Source organism: Enhydra lutris, unplaced genomic scaffold (genome assembly GCF_002288905.1).
Source record: "Enhydra lutris kenyoni isolate GAN:26980312 unplaced genomic scaffold, ASM228890v2 scaffoldscaffold27, whole genome shotgun sequence".
Classification (NCBI taxonomy): domain Eukaryota; kingdom Metazoa; phylum Chordata; class Mammalia; order Carnivora; family Mustelidae; genus Enhydra; species Enhydra lutris.
This window is the reverse complement of record NW_019154111.1, coordinates 22,995,523-23,018,049: the sequence shown is the minus strand read 5'-3', so window position 1 is coordinate 23,018,049 and position 22,527 is coordinate 22,995,523. Positions and strand designations below refer to the sequence as shown.

Below are 22,527 nucleotides of genomic sequence, written 5' to 3'. Positions count from 1 at the left end.
TGGGTGTAATGGTCTAAATCTTAGCTGGAGAAAGAATGAAGTAAAAGTATTTGAAGACATATTGGCTGAAAAACTTTTGACTCACAATAAATTTTAAAAAGTTTTAAACAGATTTAAAAAGTTCTATAAATCCCAAACTGAACAAATTCAAAGATATACCTACAGGTATTATAGCAAAGTTGACTCAAAACAAGAAACAAACAAAATCATAAAACCACCAGAGGATAAAACACAATGCCTTCAACAATAAATTAACAGTTAGGTTTTCAATAGAAACAAAGGAAGCCAGGAGACAACAAAAGGAAAACTTGAAAATACCAAATGGAAATAACATCTAACCTATAGTCTATGCTCAATTAAAATGACTTTCAAAATTAAAGTTTTAATAAAAATGTTTTCAAACAAATCTCATTCTTTTTTTTCAAAGAAATGGAATAAATAATCCTAAAATTTATACGGAACCAGAAAAGACCTCGAATAGCCAGAGGAATATTGAAAAAGAAAGCCAAAGTTGGTGGCATCACAATTCCAGACTTCAAACTCTATTATAAAGCTGTCACCATCAAGACAGTATGGTACTGGCACAAAAACAGACACATAGATTAATGGAACAGAATAGAGAGCCCAGAAATAGACCCTCAACTCTATGGTCAACCAATCTTCAACAAAGCAGGAAAGAATGTGCAATGGAAAAAAGACAGTCTTTTCAACAAATGGTATTGGGAAAATTGGACAGCCACATGCAGAAAAATGAAACTGGACCATTTCCTTACATCACACACAAAAATAGATTCAAAATGGATGAAGGACCTCAATGTGAGAAAGGAATCCATCAAAATCCTTGAGGAGAACACAGGCAGCAATCTCTTCGACCTCAGCCGCAGCAACTTCTTCCTAGAAACATTGCCAAAGGCAAGGGAAGCAAGGGCAAAAATGAACTATTGGGACTTCATCAAGATCAAAAGCTTTTGCACAGCGAAGGAAACAGTTAACAAAACCAAAAGACAACTGACAGAATGGGAGAAGATATTTGCAAACGACATATCAGATAAAGGGCTAGTATCCAAAATCTCTAAAGAACTTTTCAAACTCAACACCCAAAGAACAAATAACCCAATCAAGAAATGGGCAGAGGACATGAACGGACATTTCTGCAAAGAAGACATCCAGATGGCCAACAGACACATGAAAAAGTGCTCCACATCACTCGGCATCAGGGAAATACAAATCAAAACCACAGGTGAGGTGAGTACCACCTCACACCAGTCAGAATGGCTAAAATTAAGAAGTCAGGAAATGACAGATGCTGGAGAGGATGTGGAGAAAGGGGAACCCTCCTACATTGTTGGTGGGAATGCAAGCTGGTGCAGCCACTCTGGAAAACAGCACGGAGGTTCCTCAAAGAGCTGAAAATAGAGCTACCCTACGACCCAGTAATCGCACTAGTGGGTATTTACCCTAAAGATACAAATGTAGTGATCCGAAGGGGCACGTGCACCCGAATGTTTATAGCAGCAATGTCCACAATAGCCAAACTATGGAAGGAACCTAGATGTCCATCAACAGATGAATGGATAAAGAAGATGTGGTGTATATGTACAATGGAATACTATGCAGCCATCAAAAGAAATAAAATCTTGCCATTTGCGATGACGTGGATGGAACTAGAGGGCATTAGGCTTAGTGAAATAAGTCAATCAGAGAAAGACAACTGTCATATGATCTCCCTGATATGAGTAAGTTGAGAGGCAACGTGGGGGGCTTGGGGGGTAGGAAAAGAATAAATGAAAGAAGATAGGATCAGGAGGGAGACAAACCATAAGATACTCTTAATCTCACAAAACAAACTGAGGGTTGCCGGGGGGAGGGGGGTAGGAGGAGGGTGGTGGGGTTATGGACATTGGGGAGGGTATGTGCTATGTTGAGTGCTGTGAAGTGTGAAAACCTGGCGATTCACAGACTGTATCCCTGGGGCTAATAATACATTTTATGTTAATAAAAAAAAATAAAAAAATATATTAAAATTCTTTTTAATTTTAAAAAGCTAAAAGAAAAAAAAGTGTTTTCAAACAAAAACAGACTCTGTCACCAGCAAATATACTAAAGAAAGGTTTTAAGAAGACAAATGAAAAAAAGAAAAAAAAAAAAAAGAAGACAAATGATCCCTGATTAAAACATGAAAATATAGGATGGAATTAAGAATACCAGAGAGAGAAAAAAAAAAAAAAGAATACCAGAGAGAATGAATATATGATTAAATCTAAATAAGAGTTTATAATAACAACATACTTGATAACAATAATAAAATGATGGTAATTATGTGTTATGATGTTTAAAACACATAGAGATTTAAAATGTATGACACCACCACCACAAAGGAGTGGGATGAGCAAATGGAGTTAAAATATTCTACGATTCTTGACATTGTCCAGGAATTGGTAAAAGTATTAGTATAATATGGACCCTTATGTAAGTAAAAAGTACATGCTACAACCTCCAGAGTAGCCACTCAAAGAATAACAGAAGAATGAATAGCCAGCAAGACAGGAAACTGGATAAGAAAAAGATTAATCCAAAAGCGATCTTGGGGAAAAAGAGCACTAACTAAATGAAACAGATACATCAGCATGTATCCTAAATGCCAGTGCACTAAATATTCCAATTAAAAGGAAACTATTATTAATCTGAGTTAAAAAAAAAAAAGAACTATCTGTTGTTTACTTTAAATAAAAGCACACAGAAAGGCTGAAAGCAAAAGGATGGAAAAAGATATCAAAAGAAAGATGACGCAGTCACACTAATATTAAAGTATATTATAATAAAGAAGCATTACTAAACATGCAGAGAAACATACTTCATAAAGGGTTAATGCATCAGGAATATGGTGGTCTTAAAACATAAGCAAAAATTGATCAAAATAGAAATCACAGTAAATGACAGAACAAGCAAAAAAAATCAGTACTCATTGAGAAGGTTTGACTAACAGAACAAATAAATGTGCCCTAATTAATATACATGGACTATTATACCCAAATACTGTCAAATTATTTGTGGAAGTGAACATGGAACATCTGCAAAAACTGACCACATTCTGGGCCATAAAGAAAATCTCAACAAACTGTAAAGATGGGAAATCATGTAGAATGATGTTCTCTGACCACAGTGGAATTAAGACAGAAATCAACAACAAAAAGAAAACTAAGAGATTAAAAAAAATGTGATATATTCAAACACCAGACTATTTATCAGCAATCAAAAGAAACAAGCTACTGATACATAAAACAGGGATATATCTCAAAAATATTATGCTGAGTGAAGAATTCAGATACTAAGAATATATAATGTATGATGCACTGAAGAAAACACTAATCAGGGTAGGAAAAAAATAATAATGGTTGCCTCTAGGGTTCAGATGATTGTTTTGGAAGGGACCTCAGAAAACTTCCTAGGGTAATGGGAAAATATTCTGTATTGAAAGGGATGCAAGCTACATAGGTGTATTTGTCATACTCCAAACTATACACTTTAAGATCTGTACATTTCACTTTGTACATCAGATCTCAGTGAAAAAATGAAATAAAAAATGTACCAAATGAGATTATCTTTATAGATATATGAATGGATTACTGTATCTAAGTACATATGGATGATAATCAATCCAACTTGGGCAGGAAAGATACATACAAATTACAAGACAAATTACATACAAAACACAATACAAATTACTTGTTAACTGTGGGGAAGAAAGAAGTGAAGTGAGTATGACTGGGGAGGATGCACAGCAGCCTTTAATCGTAGCATATTATTTTAAACATATTTAAAGCAAAATAAGAATCAGTACATGGCTTTTCAAAGACTATGAGAGTTATAGCTTTAATATGCAAAGTTTTATTTTTTTCTTGATTTTTAATAAGTCTTATTGGCCTTAGTAAAGGCCAATGGGTATTAAAAATTAGTATCTTGACAAGATCCAATAAATCTTGACTAAGTAAAAGCACTAATTAGTGGACAGTTCTACAAAGGCATATTAACAGGAGATATTAAACTTTCCTAACAAAAATGGATTCGCTTCTGTTCTCATTCATGAAGTTGTTGCCCTAACACTGGAATGCAGGAAAAATTTTCAAAAGGAAATATAACTGTAGCAGTATGTTTCTTATTGCTAAAATACCATCTATATGTATACAAGAGAAGCATAATGGAGAAATAAATTATTTTAATCTTATGCTTCATTATATCAGCAATCCATCCTTCTTTAGCACAGACCATTAATATGTAGAAAGTAATCTATTTTGGTGGGAACCACTGAAACAAGGTATATTCAAGTAAGAAAAAAACCCTTTTACTTCTGAAAGCTATGAAATCATGAGAGAAAGCTTAAAATGTTATTTTTATACTGTTCACTTCTTCCAGGACTTTTAGTATGACTGGACAACTGAATACAAAAAATATAAACCAAGGCAAAGCAATTAAAATAGTAAGTAACAAATCTATATTTCATTTGATCTATGACCCATCAGTTTTAGGAGGCACACCAATTTCAGAGATGCAACTATGTGAAAACATGTGTCAGAATACATGAAATATGATTGGTTTTTATTTCAAATTAATCTTTTGTGTGAAAATGTGTATGGTGACCTAAGGCTAATCAATACCAAAGTTCAAAGAGAGACTTCAGAAGAGGATGGATTATAGTTTCTAATTACAAAGCATCTGAAACAATTATATTCACTAATTGGGTAGTCTTAGTGTTAGACAAACTACAGCTTCACTTAAAAAAAATCATTCTTTCAGCAGTTAGAACAGAGTTTAAAGACTAACTGCTGAAGTTACAGTGTATCTAACTTTCCTATTTAGCTGGCATCCTATATCTTTTCTTTCTTGTTAAGTTACTAGAAAGGATAGGTCATATCCATTCTTTCCACATCCCCAACTCTCTTTTACTCCTCAACCACAATAATAATCCAGATATTTGTCATATTGAAATATTTAAGTTTTTTAAGTTCAAAGATATACTTACACATTTATGCAAATTTTATTAACATGATAAAAATGTGTAAAGAAAAATAATATACTATCAATTTAGTTTGTTTATTTATTTATTTATTTATTTGATAGAGAGCACAAACAGGCAGAGAGACAGGCAGAGAGAGAGGAAGGGAAGCAGGCTCCCCGCCAAGGAGAGAGCCCAACTCGGGGCTTGATCCCAGGACCCCGAGACCATGACCTGAGCCAAAGGCAGAGGCCCCAACCCACTGAGCCACCCAGGCGCCCCTTATCAATTTAGTTTTATAAATCAGTAAGAAATATGTACTTCATAAATTATGCTTTTATAATACAGCACAGGAAATATCAATTTAAGTAAATGAGACATTTGGTAAGCATCTACTATGAAATGGCAGCATGTTAAGTACTTTCATATTCATTATATTGTTTTAATTCTCACAGCTACCCCACTAGCTAGTTAGGTATCACATCCATCAATCACTGAAGAAAATGAGCCTTAAATACTCCAAAAAGACTTAATGGCTACATCAGCTTGGGCAAATAGGTGAGATAGTATTTGGACCCAGATCTTCAGCTTCTAAGTCATGTTTCATGTTTTCTGTGATATACATGGATTAACATATTAATTACTTCACAAATAATGTTTCAGTTAAATTTTGTAAAGAAAAAAGACAAATGATCATTCTATGTCAAATCTATTAAAGTCAATAAAAACTTGATAAATATCAAATGAAAGAACTGTGAAGGAATTGCAAAATATATAGTGCCAGGATAGTCAAGTGGCTCACAGGGAAATCAAGACTTTCATACAGGAAACAATGAAAGGACAACATATGAGATGTATAAAAATGTGCTGAACAAGATGTTCACACATCCAAAATCATAGCTTGTGGACTTAAAAACAAAGAAAGCATCGTAGACTATTAACCTGACACTTGAAGACACAATTTGAAAGCCAGTGAAGGAAGAAGAAGATATTCCAAACTGAAGAATAACAAAAGCAAAAACACAGAGGCAGGAATGACCATGTATCTGAGGAATAATGTTGAAATGAAATGGAGTTAGGCTTTAGGGAGTAGTGAGAAGTCATTAAGGTGGGATCAAATTACAGAGAGGTTTGGCTTTCATCTAGAAGACAAAAGGAAGTGTGTTCTACGGGTAACAGCACATAAGACTGACTAAATTACAGACATAGTGCAGTCAAAAATCTCAATTAGGAGGCAATTAGGGTAGCCCTTAAGGTAGGATTATAAATATCAAAGCTGCAATGAATTTAAGAGATAATATAAAGAACAAATTAGGGACATTTGTAAAAAAGATTTTATTTATTTATTTGAGAGAGAGAAAGAGTGAGTGAGTACATAGGGAGAGGGAGAAGCAGACTCCTGCTAGCAGAGAGCCTGGCGTGGGACTCCATTCCAATTCCAGGACCTTGAGATCATGACCTCAGCCAAAGGCAGACGCTTAACCAACTGAGCCACCCAGGCACCGCGGGACAAATTATATATAAAAGTGAATGAAAAGTCTGAGATAAATACCAATTTTTCTTGTTACAAATTTATGTTCAAAATTCAAAGTTAATTATTGCTTGAAGCATACAGTTAAAAGAAAATACAACTATTGTGGCCCCGAAGAAAAGACGTTTTTAAAAAATATTTTTTTTTATTTATTTGACACAGAGAAAGAGAGATCACAAGTAGGCAGAGAGGCAGGCAGAGAGAGAGGGGGAAGCAGGCTCCCCGCTGAGCAGAGAGCCCGATGGGGGACTCAATCCCAGAACCCTGAGATCATGACCTGAGCCGAAGGCAGAGGCCCAACCCACTGAGCCATCCAGGTGCCCCAACATTTAAAGTGACGTGGTAAATCATCAGGACTGTCCACCCAATATTGCTGATTCTCCTGTGACACAGTAAGATTATACTTCCTCACTCCTTTAAAGCTAGATATGACCACAATTAAATAAAAGAAATGGTATCTATCTTTTCCAAGTGGGAAGGTTTAGTAGCCAACACACAACTTAACCACTGGTGCTAGACACCAATAAAACAAAGTCAAGTTAGAATTTGGAAGCTATTTTTTTTTTAATTTGTTTTAAAGTCTTGGTTTCTGTGTTTTCAGAGATTAGTATCAAGGGTTTTCATGAACTAGCTTTTCTTAGCTCTATCCTCTCCATTCTGTGCTTTCAAAAGGACCAAGTAGATTTCCAGGTTTACAAATAGCACACAAAGGTATTTGTCACTGTTTGCATACATGGTAAACCTGTTAACAAAGATAAAATCAGTTCCTATATGCAGATAAAGAAAACACAGGTAAATAAAAAGATGAGCAAAGGATCTGGATAGGCAATTTACAAAGATATATTGGAAGAAAAACCCTGCAACATAACAATTTCTAGTACTGTTTTCTAAATAAGCTATTTTTAAATTCTTTCTGAAAATATTATTGTGACTTCAGCCAATGTTTTCAGAGCAAAGATAGGCTACATATTTACTTAAAACTAGAAAACAAGTTAATCTTGTAATCCAAAATTACACCTCAATCTACCAAATGCTCCAGTGACATTTACAACTAAATTTATATTCTGAGAAAGTAACATTTTTCCCAGAGTATTTTCTGTCTATTAGAAGAGGCAATAACATTCAACAAGTTAACAATCACACAATGATTACGTCAAAACCTTGGATATCAGTTAATGTGTGCTGTCTTATCAATGGTAATAAAAACATCTATTGAAATTAAAATGCCACATCATTCTACAAAACCTTTATCTCATGTCTGAGCAATCTGAATATAATAAACTTCTCTGCCAGGAAAACAGCCTTCTAAACATAAAAATATATGCATCATTTTTTAATGCAAGAAAATGTTTCAGAAAAAATGTTTCAGAAAACCTGGAGAAAAGAACCCACACAATTCCTAAAAACAGAAATTATAGGGGTGCCTGGGTGGCTCAGTGGGTTGGGGCCTCAGGTCATGATCTCAGGCTCCTGGGATTGAGCCCCGCATCAGGCTCTCTGATCAGCAGGGAGCCTACTTCCCCCTCTCTCTCTGCCTGCCTCTCTGCCTACTCGTGATCTCTGTCAAATAAATAAGTAAAACCTTAAAAAAAACAGACACACACACAGAAATTATAGGGGTGCTCGGTGGCTCAGTCAGTTAAGTGTCTGCCTTGGGCTCAAGTCATGATCTCAGGGTCCTGGAATTGGAATGGAGCCCCATGCCAGACTCTCTGCTCAGCAGCGGTCTACTTCTCCCTCTTCCCCTGCCCCTCCCCTTCCTCTGCTCATGCTGTGTCTCTGGCTTTCTCTCTCTAATAAATAAAATCCTTTTTAAAAACCCCAGAAATTATAAGTATATATACTTTCTGAAAGCTTACTATTACTCTAACAATAAAAATTTCAACTCCAAACTTAAGGCTAGACTGAAGAAGTTTTCAAAAAATTTTTTAAAGAATTTATTTATTTATTTATTTGACAGAGATAGAGCACGCACAAGTAGGGGGAGCAGGAGGCAGAGGGAGAAGAGAAGTAGGCTCCCCACTGAGCAGGGAGCCCGATGTAAGACACGATCCCAGGACCTCGGGATCCTGACCTGAGCCAAAGGCAGACACTTGACTGACTGAGCAACCTAGGCGCCCCAAGAAGTTTTCAAATTTTATCATATATCCAATCATCTAATACATACCTTTTAGATCTTAATAATTTATAATGTCACTGGTTACCACATTATCCATATGAAAAGAAAAACAATGATTGGTAAGTCCATATTATGGCACAACTGCCAAGTTGGGAGTAATCTGATTATAGGCCATCTTGTCTTCAGGGCTAAATACGACTAAGCTACATTAAGTGATAATATTTTTGTGTTCACATACTTGCTTTTGACATCTGTGCAATTTTAAATAGAAAACATTCAACTATTTACAATAATTTGGGGAAAAGAAGAAAAAAATCCCAAGATATAAGGCAAGTAACACAAACACATGTTTACAACAATTAGAAAAGACCATGTTGTTTAAACTGGTTGTGTTGAAAAATCCTGAACATAGACAAGATGGGAAACATAAATACATTCCAATGGTAGATCCTGTTTGGATTAAACTGTTGTAAATTCCTTTATGAAAGCTGTGCTACATTCAAAGTTTTAAATATTTGAGAGCCACTTTTCTGTTCTGTAAAAAACATATTATCTACCATGCAGGTGTAAGGATGATATTAGAGAATTTATTCAAGAGCAATCAACACACTGCCTGGTACACAGTTTCATTTAAAAACAAGCTAAAAAACTAACCCTAGAAACAAATTCTAAAGCAAAACAAAACAAAAAACAAAAAAATGACAAAACTTAAACCAGAATTAAATTTCCGTATTTGCTAGACACAGTACACTGTGCTAAGAATCGTCAGTAGCAAGGTCCAAGAGAAATATAACATGTGATTTGTGTTAACTTAAAAACGGCTTTCAAGTTGTCAGTTTTGTTGTTGTTTTTTTTTTACCATGTGTCCCAAAGGAGGAAAAATAAAAATAATTGTAAAAATTAAGAGAAAATAATAAAAAAACAAGGTATGTCTATAAGTGGTAATACAGAAAGTTCATCATTAAATATTAGTGCTATTTTCAACAAGATAAAAATCTGCATGGAATGCAAGGAATTAAAGAGCTAACAAAAGATCTATAAGTAAAAAAACGATGAAAACATTTAGAAGATGCAGCTTCTACTTCTATTAATGGCAAGCTAATTTGTATCAAAATTGTGAAGACATCTAAAACAGCTAAATGAAATTTTAGTTTTATTTCTTAAAAACTGAAGGACTAATAAAATATTGAAGAACCACTAAACCAAAATCTAGGTGGCAAAACTCCAAAGAGGTAAATAAACATAGCATTTCTGATTGCTTTTGCCTTTAGGGCATTGGCCAGTCCAGAAGAACCCAATGGAAAAAGGAGCTGTGGCTTTGGAGGCAGTGAACACAAAGAGGAACAAAATTCAAAGTTCTGGGCCTATACAAAGTAGAAAGTTTACTAAACCATACTCAATATACATTAAGCTGGAACTCTAAGGGTTACACTTTCAGGGTAAGACTACACCAGAAATAGGGGTGCCTGGGTGGCTCAGTGGGTTAAAGCCTCTGCCTTTGGCTCAGGTCATGATCTCAGGGTCCTAGGATCAAGTCCCATATCGGGCTCTCTACTCAGCAGGGAGCCTGCTTCCCCCTCTCTCTCTGCCTGCCTCTCTGCCCACTTGTGATCTCTGTCAAATAAATAAATAAAATCTTTAAAAAAAAAAAAAAGCTACACCAGAAAGAGACTAGCTTTCTTGGTATACATCACCAAATAATCCAGGGAACTTCAACCTCTGAACTTAGGTTACATGATTGCTGGACTGATGGAGCTCAAGGTACCTTTCAGAAACACATAAATTCCTACCTGATGGCATCTTGTTATTCTGACAAGTTTTAAACTCTTAATGATTAGCACCCAGTCATGAGTCAGAAGCATGAGAAGCTACTGCTAACAGAAACAAACCCACCAAGATTTCAGGTATTACTGCTATTATTTCTAGACTATAGTTGACCCTTGAACAACATGGGTTTGAACTGCATAGGTCCATTTATACACAGATTTTTTTCAATAAATACAGTATAGTACAGGGGCACCTGGGTGGCTCAGTTGGTTAAGCGTCCAACTCTTGATTTCAGCTTAGGTCATGATCTCAGGATTGTGGGACCCAGCTTCGAATTGGGTTCCATGCTCAGCACAGTGTCTGCTGGAGAGTCTTTCCCTCCCTCTCTCTATCCCTCCCCCATACATACTCTCTTTTTCTCTCTCTCAATAAATAAAATCTTTAAAAAAAATATATAGTCTAGTACTATAGTTTCTCCTGATTTTCTTAACATTTTTTTCTAGCTTACTTCACTGTAAGAATACAGTATATAATACATATAATGTACAAAATATGTGTTAATTGACTATTTATGCTATTGGTACGGTTTCTGCTCAATAGAAGTCGTTAAGTTTTAGGGGAATCAAAAGTTATATGCAGATTTTCACCTTATGGCGGGGTGCTCCTAACCCTTGCATTGTTCAAGGGTCAACTGCATGTTTGCTATATTAAAGAAGTTCTAATTTAGAGCTTGAAAATGTTTTCAGGGAACAAAGAGCTATAAAAAGTGACATTGCGGGGCACCTGGGTGGCTCAGTGGGTTAAGCCTCTGCCTTCAGCTCGGGTCATGGTCTCAGGTCCTGGGATCGAGTCCCACATGCAGCTCTCTGCTCAGCAGGGAGTCTGCTCCCTCACCCCCCGCCTCTGCCTGCCTCTCTGCTTACCTGTGATCTCTCTCTGTCAAATAAATAAATAAAACCTTTAAAAAAAAAAGTGACATTGCTGGGAGACCCAGGTGGCATAGTCAGCTTAGTGTCCTACTCTTAGTTTCAGCTCAGGTTGAGTCTCAGAGTCCTGGGATCAAGACCTGTGACCAGCACCACACCCAGCTTGGAGTCCACTTAGGATTCTCCCTCTCCTCTCCCTCTTTCTCTGTGCACTCACACATGCACGCACACACTTGCTCTCTCAATTATGTCTTTAAAAATGTGACACTGCTGGTTTTAAAAAGAATCAAACTGAAATTATGAACTCAACTGATGAGTTTAGCAATAAATTAAAAGCAGTAAGTTAGAAGTGAGATTCAGTGACTGAGAAGGCAGACTGAAAACTATTATCCAGAATGTGACACAGTGAAACAAAGAGATGGGGAAAAAAAAAAGAGATGAGGTCTAACAGATACAATCAGAGACTCAGAAAGAGGAAAGAACACAGCAGAGGTAATATTTGAAGAGATAATGAATGAGACATTTTTAGAACTGAGGCATTAATCCAAAATTTAGAAAATGTTTGTCATAATGATGCTTGATGTAGGTGATAAAGACACCTTAATGAAACCAACTAAAAGAGATGGATTTTTTTTCCACTGACCATTTTCAAGATGAAACAGAAGAAATGTCAGAGATGCTGGAAGGAACTAAGAAAATTTGTCAAAAAACACTGACACCTAGGAATCAAATGGTAGATATTATTTTTTTTAATATTTTATTTATTTATTTGAGAGAGACACAGCAAGAGAGCACAAGCAGAAGGAGCAGCAGAGGGAGAGATAGAAACAGGCTCCCCACTGAGCAAGGAGCCCAACTTGGGGCTTGATCCCAGGACCCCAGAATCATAACCTGAGTTGAAGGCAGATGCTCTATCAACTGAGCCACCCAGGTACCCCCGTATTAGTAGATTCTAAAGTCTACTTATATACAATATTAGAAAGCAACATAAAATTTTAAAGCATCTGAGAGTTGCTTTTTCAAATAATCTTTAAAACATTTGAATATTATTATATGTTCACCATAATAATGAACCAGAATGGCTAGAGTGGTAGAAGAAAAGTAGAATAAAAGCATTTAGTGATAGCAACCTTCAGGACACTTATGCAAACACGTTTGCTGTTTAAGCAAAACAAACAGCAACAAACATCAAACATGATTTCCCAAAAAACAACTCAGTAGGTAAAACAAAGAAGCAGATAGTCACAGAATCTGAATTGTATCTGTCTGAAGAACAGATACAAGCTGCTGGTCTCTATTTAGCTTAACTCAGATCTCAGGCCAGAAAAGTGAGCAATGCTCAAAAAGACTGCAAACTTCAGGTGCCTGGCACAAGTTTACAGTAAAAAAATACACTAAATTATACACTGAAAATGGTTAAAATGTCAAGTTTTATGTTACATATACTTTACCATAAAATTTTTTTTTAAAAGAAAAGAGGGGAGAGAAAAAGGATCCAAACTAAAATTCCCAGTCTTCTAACAGGTTTTGATTTTTGTTGTTGCTAATGAATTATCTATGAAATTCCCACCAAGTTTTATTTCATACTCCCTAGGTCCTGAAATTTTTTTCCTTTTTACATTGACACCAGGCTATCCTCATCTGTCCAGTAATGCTATCCTTCTTATAAAATCTGCAGCCTAAAACCACTATTTCCCATGAGTTATTCTTTTCAGCTCTATCAAGATGTTCATTTTCTACAAGAAAACACAGTTCAATTATTACACTTTATGCTTTGAGCTTAAAAACAGCTGAATAGTTTTTCAGATATTTCTCACATTTGTTATTTAGATACAGATTGCTGTAAAGTTCTCCTTATTTTAGTTGAGCACATATGATTTCAAATTTTATGTTCTTTCAGATTCATCAGCTTTTCTAGGGTTTTCAGTTTTGAAATTATATGGCTGCCTTATAGCTTTAGCTTGAGATGCTAACCTTATATTATTTTAATTCAGGTGGATTAAGTTTTTTTTTTCCTAAATATATCTATATCTAGAAAATATATATCTAGAAATATATATATATATCTGTATATCTAGAAAATATCTTCTAGTTCTTATGGAAGCAGAATAGTCTAGAACCTATGACAGTGGCTTGCTTGACTTTTTTTTTTCAGTGTGCTTATAACATAAGTAATTGGAAGGGTAAAGATTTTGCTTTCTGTAAATACAGTACAGAAGCAATTAAAAAAAAAAAAAAGAGCACCAGCAAAAAGCAATTTCCCATTGAACCCAGAATGGCAAATCTTATCATAAGCCACTTCTGAAGGTAAAAATTAAAATTATAGTACCCATCAAGGCTTACTTCAGCTAGATGTCTTGGAGTTCCCAATTCCAAGTACAGCCAAATCCGAAAGTTAGATACCTAACTATGGATTATACCATATGTGATAGAATAAAAGTTCCTGTGAATTGATTTACTAAAAATCTGCAGGTAGTCTTTCCAGATCTTTAAAAAATCTATTTGTTAAATACTGATTATCCACTCTGTAAGTCTTTACTTTTCTCACACTAGTTTCTCAACCCGGGCACTATGATATTTGGGATGGGTACTTTGTTTTGCGAGGCTGTCCTATGGACTGTGGATGTTTAGCAACATCGCTGGCCTCCACCCATTAAGCCAGTAGTGTATTCTAAGCCAGCAGAGTCTCCCAGGTGTGACAATCAAAAATGTTTCCAGGTATTACTTGGAATTTGGGAGACAAAACAGACACCTGCTGTCTAGCTAGCTGTCATAGAAATTAAACTAAATTAGGAGGAAAAAACCTTCTAAATTATAGTTATTTCTATATAACAGGCATTAGAGCATTATTATTTTAATGAATTATGAATAATAACTCTATTCACACTAGACATATTTCAGTTGGATAGCCTATTTCCTACTCTATTAGTTTTGAAGATTAAATAAGATAGAAAGATTAAATAAAACAGAAGACAGAGCCAGATTAAGAAGTCAGTAACAGAAATTTTAAGCTGATTCATTTTTAAGTTACTGACATTTCAACAGATCCAACATTTTCTATGCATCTAGACACTATTACCTATATGATATAACATAATTGGAAAAGTCTTAGGAAAATGAAAACCTTTCAATATATTATTTTGGAATTCTTAGTATTTGTGTAGAGTTGTTTAGCAGATAAGTGTTATACAAAGAGAACACTAAGAGGTTTTACTATTATACCTTAATCATTCTTTTGAGTGTATGATTCTTAAGAAATGATAGTTTGTCTTCCTTTCCCTCTCATTTCAAATTAGAACATTCCTCTAAAAATTAAAAGTTGAGAGACTACTTTTGTGATATGCCCTTCCTCTGATACTCTTATAAAGTTTGAACCATGACCTTATGACCTATTTTCATTCCTCAACTATATGGCCAAGTAAACACAGTTTATGATTTTTTAAAAAATCATGGTATCAAATGTTTAATGGGCTGATAATCAAAGAAAAATATCCATCGTTTTTCATAGATAATAAGGTTCTTACCTACAAGCAACATTTGGATCAGCATTTCTTGAAAGCAGTAGCTCTACACACTTTAAGATCTGTTCCTCTGAGCCACGTGCACAACATGCAGTTATCAAAATAGTCTGCTTATCTGTAGTGAAAAGTGAGGAAACCACCCACACACATTAAGAAGTGAAGCTGACTTTTTTCATTCAAAAGATTCTAAATATTTACTGTACTCTCAAAATTTTATATCCTATTCCTAAATCTCTTACTCTTGGTAGATACATTTGTCTTCCTTCACCAAAAAATGAGATTAGGGATGAACTGCCTGAATCTCCAAAATGTATCTATATATCCAAATTATGTTTATATATCTATAATTCATTTCTTAATTTTCCTTCTTTGTTCCCCTTCCTTATTTTTTTTAAGATTTTACTTATTTATTTGACAGAGAGAGAGAGACAGCGAGAGCAGGAACACAAGCAGGGTGAGTGGGAGAGGGAGAAGCAGTCTTCCCTCTGAGCAGGGAGCCTGATGTGGGGCTTGATCCCAGGACCCTGGGATCATGACCTGAGACCAAGGCAGACATTTAGCGACTGAGCCACTCAGGCACCCCTCCCTTTCCTTTAAGAAAGTAGGAAAATGGTAAGAACATGAATGCTGTGTAGAGATACTGCCTGGAGTTGAATAGCCTTTGGTTGATTAAAATTCGCTTTGCTGAACTTGTGGTTGAAAAACAGTAACTGATGAGTGTCTGGGTGGCTCAGTCAGTTAAGCATCTGCCTTAGGCTCAGGTCATGATCCCAGGGCCCTGGGATAGAGCCCCACATTGGACTCCCTGCTCAGTGGGGAGCTTGCTTCTCCCTCTCCTGCTCCCCTGCTTGTGCTCTCTCTCTAAGATACATAAATAAAATCTGGGGAAAAAAAAAAAGGAAATTAAAAAAAAGGAATGTATAAAAAAAGAAAAACAATAATTGATACTCTCTGATTTCACTTCTTTATTTCTCATTCATTTTACATCTCAGTGAAATTTTGGTTTTTATCCAAACCATCCTACTGAAAATGACCTAACTGCCATATCCACTGGTTTCTTTTTGGTCCTTTTCTACTGGGTCTCTCTGAGCTCACCCTGTTTCCTAAAAACTTCTCCCCTTGGTCCCTATGGCACCAGAAGAAATCACAGATTAAAAAAAATAAAAACACTTTTCAGATAATAATTGGGGAATTCAAAGTAGGTCATGGCAGCTATGGTTTACATCAGTGATTTAATACTAATCAAGTATAAAGATTCTAATCCCAGTTCTGCTACTGATAAACTGACTCCAGTGATACCTTAATATCTCAGTAGATCTAGTTTATAGATAGGAAGCTGCCCTCTTTACCTGATGAGGCTAATGTTGAATACGTAAAAGAATTTATGTCAACATGCTGAGAACAATATAAACTGTTTTATAATTGTAAGTATTCCTCTGATTACAAAAATCAGAGAAAGAAAACTTCATTTTTTTAAAGTTTTTACTTAAATTCCAGCTGGTTAACATACAGTGCTATATTAGTTTCAGGTGTACAATATAGTGATTTAACACTTCCATACAATACTCAGTGCTCATCACAAGAGCACTCCTTAATCCCTTCCCCTATTTCACCCATCCCCATATCCATCTCTCCTCTGGTAACCACCAATTTGTTCTCTATAGTTAAGAAAACTATTAATTTTTTGGAGAATATTATATACTTTCAGAAATCTCATTCCTAAGTCCAGTTTTCATTGGGTAATATTTTAAAATGACATACTAATAAGAAAAACCTATCACAGAAGCAGATTAAACATAAAACTATTGGTAAGATGGTAAGTTATACAATATACATAGATGAAAAAACAGAAATATTTTTACAAACATCTAATGTAGGTACAAAATAAATGTAAAAATTAATTCTAAAGTGAAATCAATGTCTGAATTATGAAATGAATTTAACTGCCTATTGGAAACACATTAAAAATAAGTAAGCAATAATTCAATATAATAATTAAATGGGATTTGCACAAATATTCTTATTTTTTTTGAAAGCATCCAAAACAGTATGGAGTAGAAATTATCTAATAATAAAGAAACATATGGATTTAATAAGTTATCTTTGAAACAACCTTAAGTGATGTAATTCAGAGTTGAGTTTTAAATTCTAAAGACTGATTTTCAAGTAATTTTTGACAAAATTATTAGCTTTTTTTCTTTCAATGCATTTTTTCCTTTAAAAAATAACCAAACCCGGGGCGCCTGGGTGGCTCAGTGGGTTAAGCCGCTGCCTTCAGCTCAGGTCATGATCTCAGGGTCCTGGGATCGAGTCCCGCATCGGGCTCTCTGCTCGGCAGGGAGCCTGCTTCCCTCTCTCTCTCTCTCTGCCTGCCTCTCTGTCTACTTGTGATCTCTCTCTGTCAAATAAATAAATAAAATCTTAAAAAAAAAAAAAATAACCAAACCCTCTAGCATAGAAATTAAAGGTATATAAAAACATAAGCAATTATTAAGATAATATAAATGGAATCTACCTTCTTGGAAAGAGAATTTTTCCAAAAGAGAGACTATGGTTTTTAATTTGATTTTGTATCTTAATTACATAATATAACTAATAGGAAGATTTGTTTTTTAAATGGCTTTAATTTTTTTCATTTTGCACAATAGCTGCTTGGCAATCAAGGAAATCACAGTAAACATAATCAGCTGGGCTAACTCAACATCTTACCTTTTTTTTTTTAAGGACAAAGATTTATTTTAAAGGGAACATATAAACCCCCAAACAGATTATAATTAGGCTTCTAAACAGAGATACCTACAAAGTAAATACTCACATATTTTAAATGTTTAAAACACCTTACCTTTATCAAAGCTTGCATTAGCACCTCTGTCCAAAAGGACCCGAACCAGCTCTACATTGGAAACACTAGCAGCATACATAAGAGGAGTCCATCCATACCGAAAGCTGGAATCTACACTAATGCCTGTCAAGACAAAATGCAAGTTTTTTTTTTAAATGCAAGTTTTTAACAGCCTCTCCCACCAAAACAAAAATTACTGTCAATTTCATATGCTTAAAATACCATGGATAGTAACATATACCATGTAATTTATAACAAAAAGAATTTATTGGTAATAATGGCCTAGGTTTAAAAGGATCCACACAGTAAATGATCGTAGCTCAAAAACATTCAAAGTACACCATATGGTTTGGGGGTATATATATATATATATATATATACCTAATAAAAATAGAAGGACATGCATAGGAATGATAAATACCAAGTACAGCAGAGCGGTATCTCCAGGGGTAAGGAGAGAAACTGCTCTACCTTTTAGAATATCTGAAATATTTAGTAATTTAAAGAAAACTGAACATATTAACAGAAAGACTGGAGACATCCTTGAACTGTTAGAAGTGACCAACTCAAAGGGAACTTTCTTTTTTTATCAAACTTCTCAACTGGTGCAGAAATATGTATCAAAACCAAGAATAACTTTGGAAGATAAAAAACAAAATATTTTTTTAAAGTGTGAAATAATGACATCTGGAAGTAACCTAGGAAATGCTAAATTAAGAGTTACCTGTACAAGTAAGACTTCAGGGATACTGGGGGAGAAAGTGGGAACAAAGGTATCTTTCTTCTTCAGCTATATATTTATTATTGGCCTTTGAAAATGAATTTTTAAAATGTTTGTAATTAAAAATTTTTTAAAGGCGTGACTAAATATCTTCTTTACCAGTAGGTCTTTTCAAGTCCTAATCTGTCAGGAAACTCATCATTTCACTGCACTTAGTCCTACTACAAACTCAAGCCCCACGGTAAATTCTCTTTTCTAAAACAAATTTCTAACTATTCCATCCCATCCAGCACTATGCACACTCCTGCATGTGTTATTAGGTATTAAGCCTGTTTCAATTATTCAAATTTTATTTCATTTCATTCTTCAATTACAAACTCAAGTTCCATTGTCCACAAAGTCACACAGAACCTTCTTTTTTGTCACAACAGCGAATATTTACATAATGTCTGTATGTTTTAGATCTTTACATATTCTTTCATTTAAATACACCCCCAAACCTTTTGATATTATGCATCTCTATTTTAAAAAGGAGGAAATTAAAGTGTAGGAAAGTTTGGTAACTTGGGTCAAGATCACAGAGCCATCAGGTGGCAGGGTTAGTAATCAAACCCAGAACTGTACTGTCTCCAAAATGATTCCTTTTTGCACTAAACCATGCAATGTCTCTAGCATAAAAGAAAAACATTTTGGTATATACAATTTCATTTATCTATTCTGTGTGAATGTTTTTGATTTACAAATAGATAGTAAATGCCTGTTATGCCTTTGGATAATTTCAATCATTATTATCAACAACACACACTCCTACATCAGATAATTCAAAAAAATTAATATTTAATTTGATCACAGAAAAATGTTACAGGACCCTGGAAAGAATTATGACATTTTACAAAAAGAAAATGATGCTCTGGAAGTTTAAATGGCGTTCCCAAGAAACTACAATGAATAGGCAATAAAGCTGGAACAGATATCCACATATTGTGATTCCTACCTCAGGCCCCATTACACAGACACCTTGTACAAGGAAAGAACATAGCCAAAATATACATAACTAGAAACAATTCTGGAGAAACGTAATAATATTATAGACAGCAAATGCTGAGAAAAATGTGTAAGAATTACTGGAGTGGGGTAGGATTCATCAGAACAGGCTTTTTTTTTTTTAAGATTTTATTTATTTATTTGACAGACAGAAATCACAAGTGGGCAGAGAGGCAGGCAGAGAGAAGGAAGCAGGCTCCCGGCTCAGCAGAGAGCCGGATGTGGGGCTCGATCCCAGGACCCTGGAATCCTGACCTGAGCTGAAGGCAGAGGCTTTAACCCACTGAGCCACCCAGGCGCCCAGAACAGGCTTCTTGAAGGAGGTAGAAAAGATGGAAGCAACAGGGTGGCATTCCAAATTTGAGAGTAAAAGAAGAAAGTAAGGCAAAGAGAACTCAGAGCCAAGTAAGGTATACAGAATACTTGATACATTAACATTCATTGTGCTTTCACTAGAAAAACAACCCAAATCCTTTAAAATAAGGGACCCTCAGAATGTAGACAACTGTGTTAGGTTGAAACTATTTTTATCTCTCACCAGAATCTAGGAGCTCCTGGACCAATGAAATATCTCCTGTGGTCAATGCTTTTTTAAATGTTTCATTCTTTTCTTCAGGGAGTAATGGCCCTTTTAATTTCTAAAAAAAGAGAAAGTTTAAAAAAAACTGTTATACATATTTTCATTTCCACTCCATCAGAAAACAATGATTGACTTCAGGTCCATCATCTTTTTGGGGGACATAGGAGGGGGGGTGTAACATACAAATCTCATAAGTAATTCATGTCTAAAATTATCTTCAAAGGGAATGGGTAATACCATGGGTCCAAACCCAAGTGAAGCGCTACATCCACGACCTGAAGAAGCACATTTTGGTGGGGAAAGCACAATAGGAAACAGAAAAACTCAGGGTTTGTTGGGAGTCTAGAAGCCTGTATTTCCACTAGGGAAACACAAGAAAGCAAGAAATTTCGGGTCAGGCCAGGGGGTTGCTGATACAGGTGCGGTCAAAAAAAAAAAAAAAAAAAAAAGGCCTCCTGGGCTACCTGAACCGCCCGGTCGAGATAACCAATCTCCCAGCCGTCATCCTCGCTCTCGCTACTCTCGCCTCCACCGGCCACTGCAAGCCCGCGTAGCGTACCCATCGCCATGCCCGCCAACCTCTCTCTAATAAAACAGCACCGCCCACTCCCCTGGCGCCTGCGCACTCGGGGAGCACGCACGGTTGCGCGGGAAGGAACGTGTGCGACGGCAGAGGCCTTGGGACTTGAGGCGCAGGCGCGTGGGCATGCGTAGTAGACCTCACCTACCCTCCCTGTGGTATAGGACAGTGCAACCCTGCGTAGTAACATGGTAAGGTCCTTAGAACTGAAGCGCTGGAAGGCTTGGGTGCCATGCTTCTGGTGAGTGCTTCCGGTTCTTTTCAGGGACTTACTCATTCTTTTTAGGTTGTTTGTTGAAGTTTTTGCTCTTCAAGGAATGCCGCACTTTCGTTGGAGCATAATGGGTATTAAAATGCCAAGTAAGACTATGCTTTCTCAACTCCTTCATCTGCTCCCTCGGAAAGCCTGTCAAACATGCGACCCCTGGGAAAGGGGCAACTCTTGGTCAGAATGCAGATAGGAGCGCTAGCCTCGCATTCAAAAAGCGGTCAAATGGGAGCTGACAAAGGAGCCAGCAGAAAATACCATCCCAAAGGAAGAATTCTTCCTTTAATTTTCATGTGACCTCAGATCTCAGATCTGGAAACTTAAAACCATCAAAACACTTTCCCAGCTAGACACTATGGATGCCCTAAAGGAAAAAGTCAGTCAGCAAAGGGGGAGTTGGGGAGAGAGTGGATCAAAGTGCTAGGAAGAAGAAATCATTGAAACATTCAGAGAGCAAGTAAATAATACAAACAACTCCAGGTGAAAGCCGCCCGACCTCAAACTGGCTTTTCTGCATCTAACTTCTGGATGAAACGGTAACACATTATCTTTGCCACAGAAAAGTAGATCCATCAAGGAATAATGCACGTTTGTATCCCTCGAGATGATTGTTTTAAAAAATTTTATTTGACAGAGAGAGAAAGAGAAAGAGGGAGCACAAGCAGGGGGAGCAGTAGGCAGAGGGAGAAGCGGCTCCGGGTGGTTCAGGGAACCCCAAGCCGGCTCCATCCCAGAACCCCGGGATCACGACCTGAGCCACCCAGCGTTCCCCCGCCCACAAGATGATTTAGAAGGAAGAGACGTACACCATTCTTTGAAAGTTTTTGTAGTACTTTTTTTTTTTCCCTTAGGGAACCTCCAATGTAAGATTTTGAAATTATTTCCTTCAGATAATTTAACAAATAAGTAATTTAAGTAGTTTGGTTATTTTCGGCCCCACCTTGTGTTTTCTAAGTGCATTCCTTCAATAAATGTTATGAATCGTTGTGTACAACCAGGCACAATTAGGTTTGGGGAGACAACATCAAAGATAAACCAAGCTGCCTCAAGGAGCTCACATTTTAACCAGGAAAGACAATAAGCAAGTAAACAAATAAATAAGGTTATTGCAAATTAGAGGTGCCACAAAGGAGATAAGTGTGCTGGGTTTCTGGAATCACACCACTTAATTTTCCCATCCAAACCAATTACTGTCATCAGCTCTGTGCCCTCTAGCAATTTAGCCTCTTATGTTTCACTTATCTAATCTGTAAAATGTGCCTGGCATATAGCATTGTTTGAATAAAGTAAAGTAATGGGCTTGGCATAAGGTTAGTCTCAATGTAAGACGTAAATAAATTTTAGCTACTACTATTATTGTTACTATTTTAGATAAAGTAGTTAGATCTGAGTAGAATTCTGAATGACAAGGAGCCAGCCATAAAAAGTGAGAAAGCAGAGCTTTCCTGGCAGAGGAAATGGCTAGTACCAAGGCTTGAAGGCAGGAAAAAGCTTGCACCCAGGCCTGAAACTAAGGTGGACAGGTCAGACTTCTTTAAGCTGGTGGCATCAAAGGCAACCATACTGTTTTGCATCATGAGCAAAATTTAAGGAAGCACTTCCTTCAGGATGGACTTGCAATTCTTTATTTTGTAT

At 36.1% G+C, this 22,527-nt stretch overlaps 1 protein-coding gene across 1 annotated transcript in view; it reads right to left on the bottom strand.

Moving 5' to 3' along the window:
- LOC111152054 (ankyrin repeat, SAM and basic leucine zipper domain containing 1) overlaps nucleotides 1–20,614 on the bottom strand; it is a 52,932-nt gene extending 32,318 nt beyond the window's left edge. The window contains exons 1-4 of the mRNA XM_022510336.1: nucleotides 20,509–20,614; nucleotides 20,003–20,102; nucleotides 17,700–17,822; nucleotides 14,861–14,972 (exon numbers count right to left, since the gene is read on the bottom strand). Coding sequence (XP_022366044.1) covers nucleotides 14,861–14,972; nucleotides 17,700–17,822; nucleotides 20,003–20,102; nucleotides 20,509–20,613 — 440 coding nt within the window. The 5' untranslated portion in view covers nucleotide 20,614. The remainder of the gene's footprint in view (nucleotides 1–14,860; nucleotides 14,973–17,699; nucleotides 17,823–20,002; nucleotides 20,103–20,508) is intronic.
- Between the last annotated feature and the right edge of the window lie 1,913 nt (nucleotides 20,615–22,527).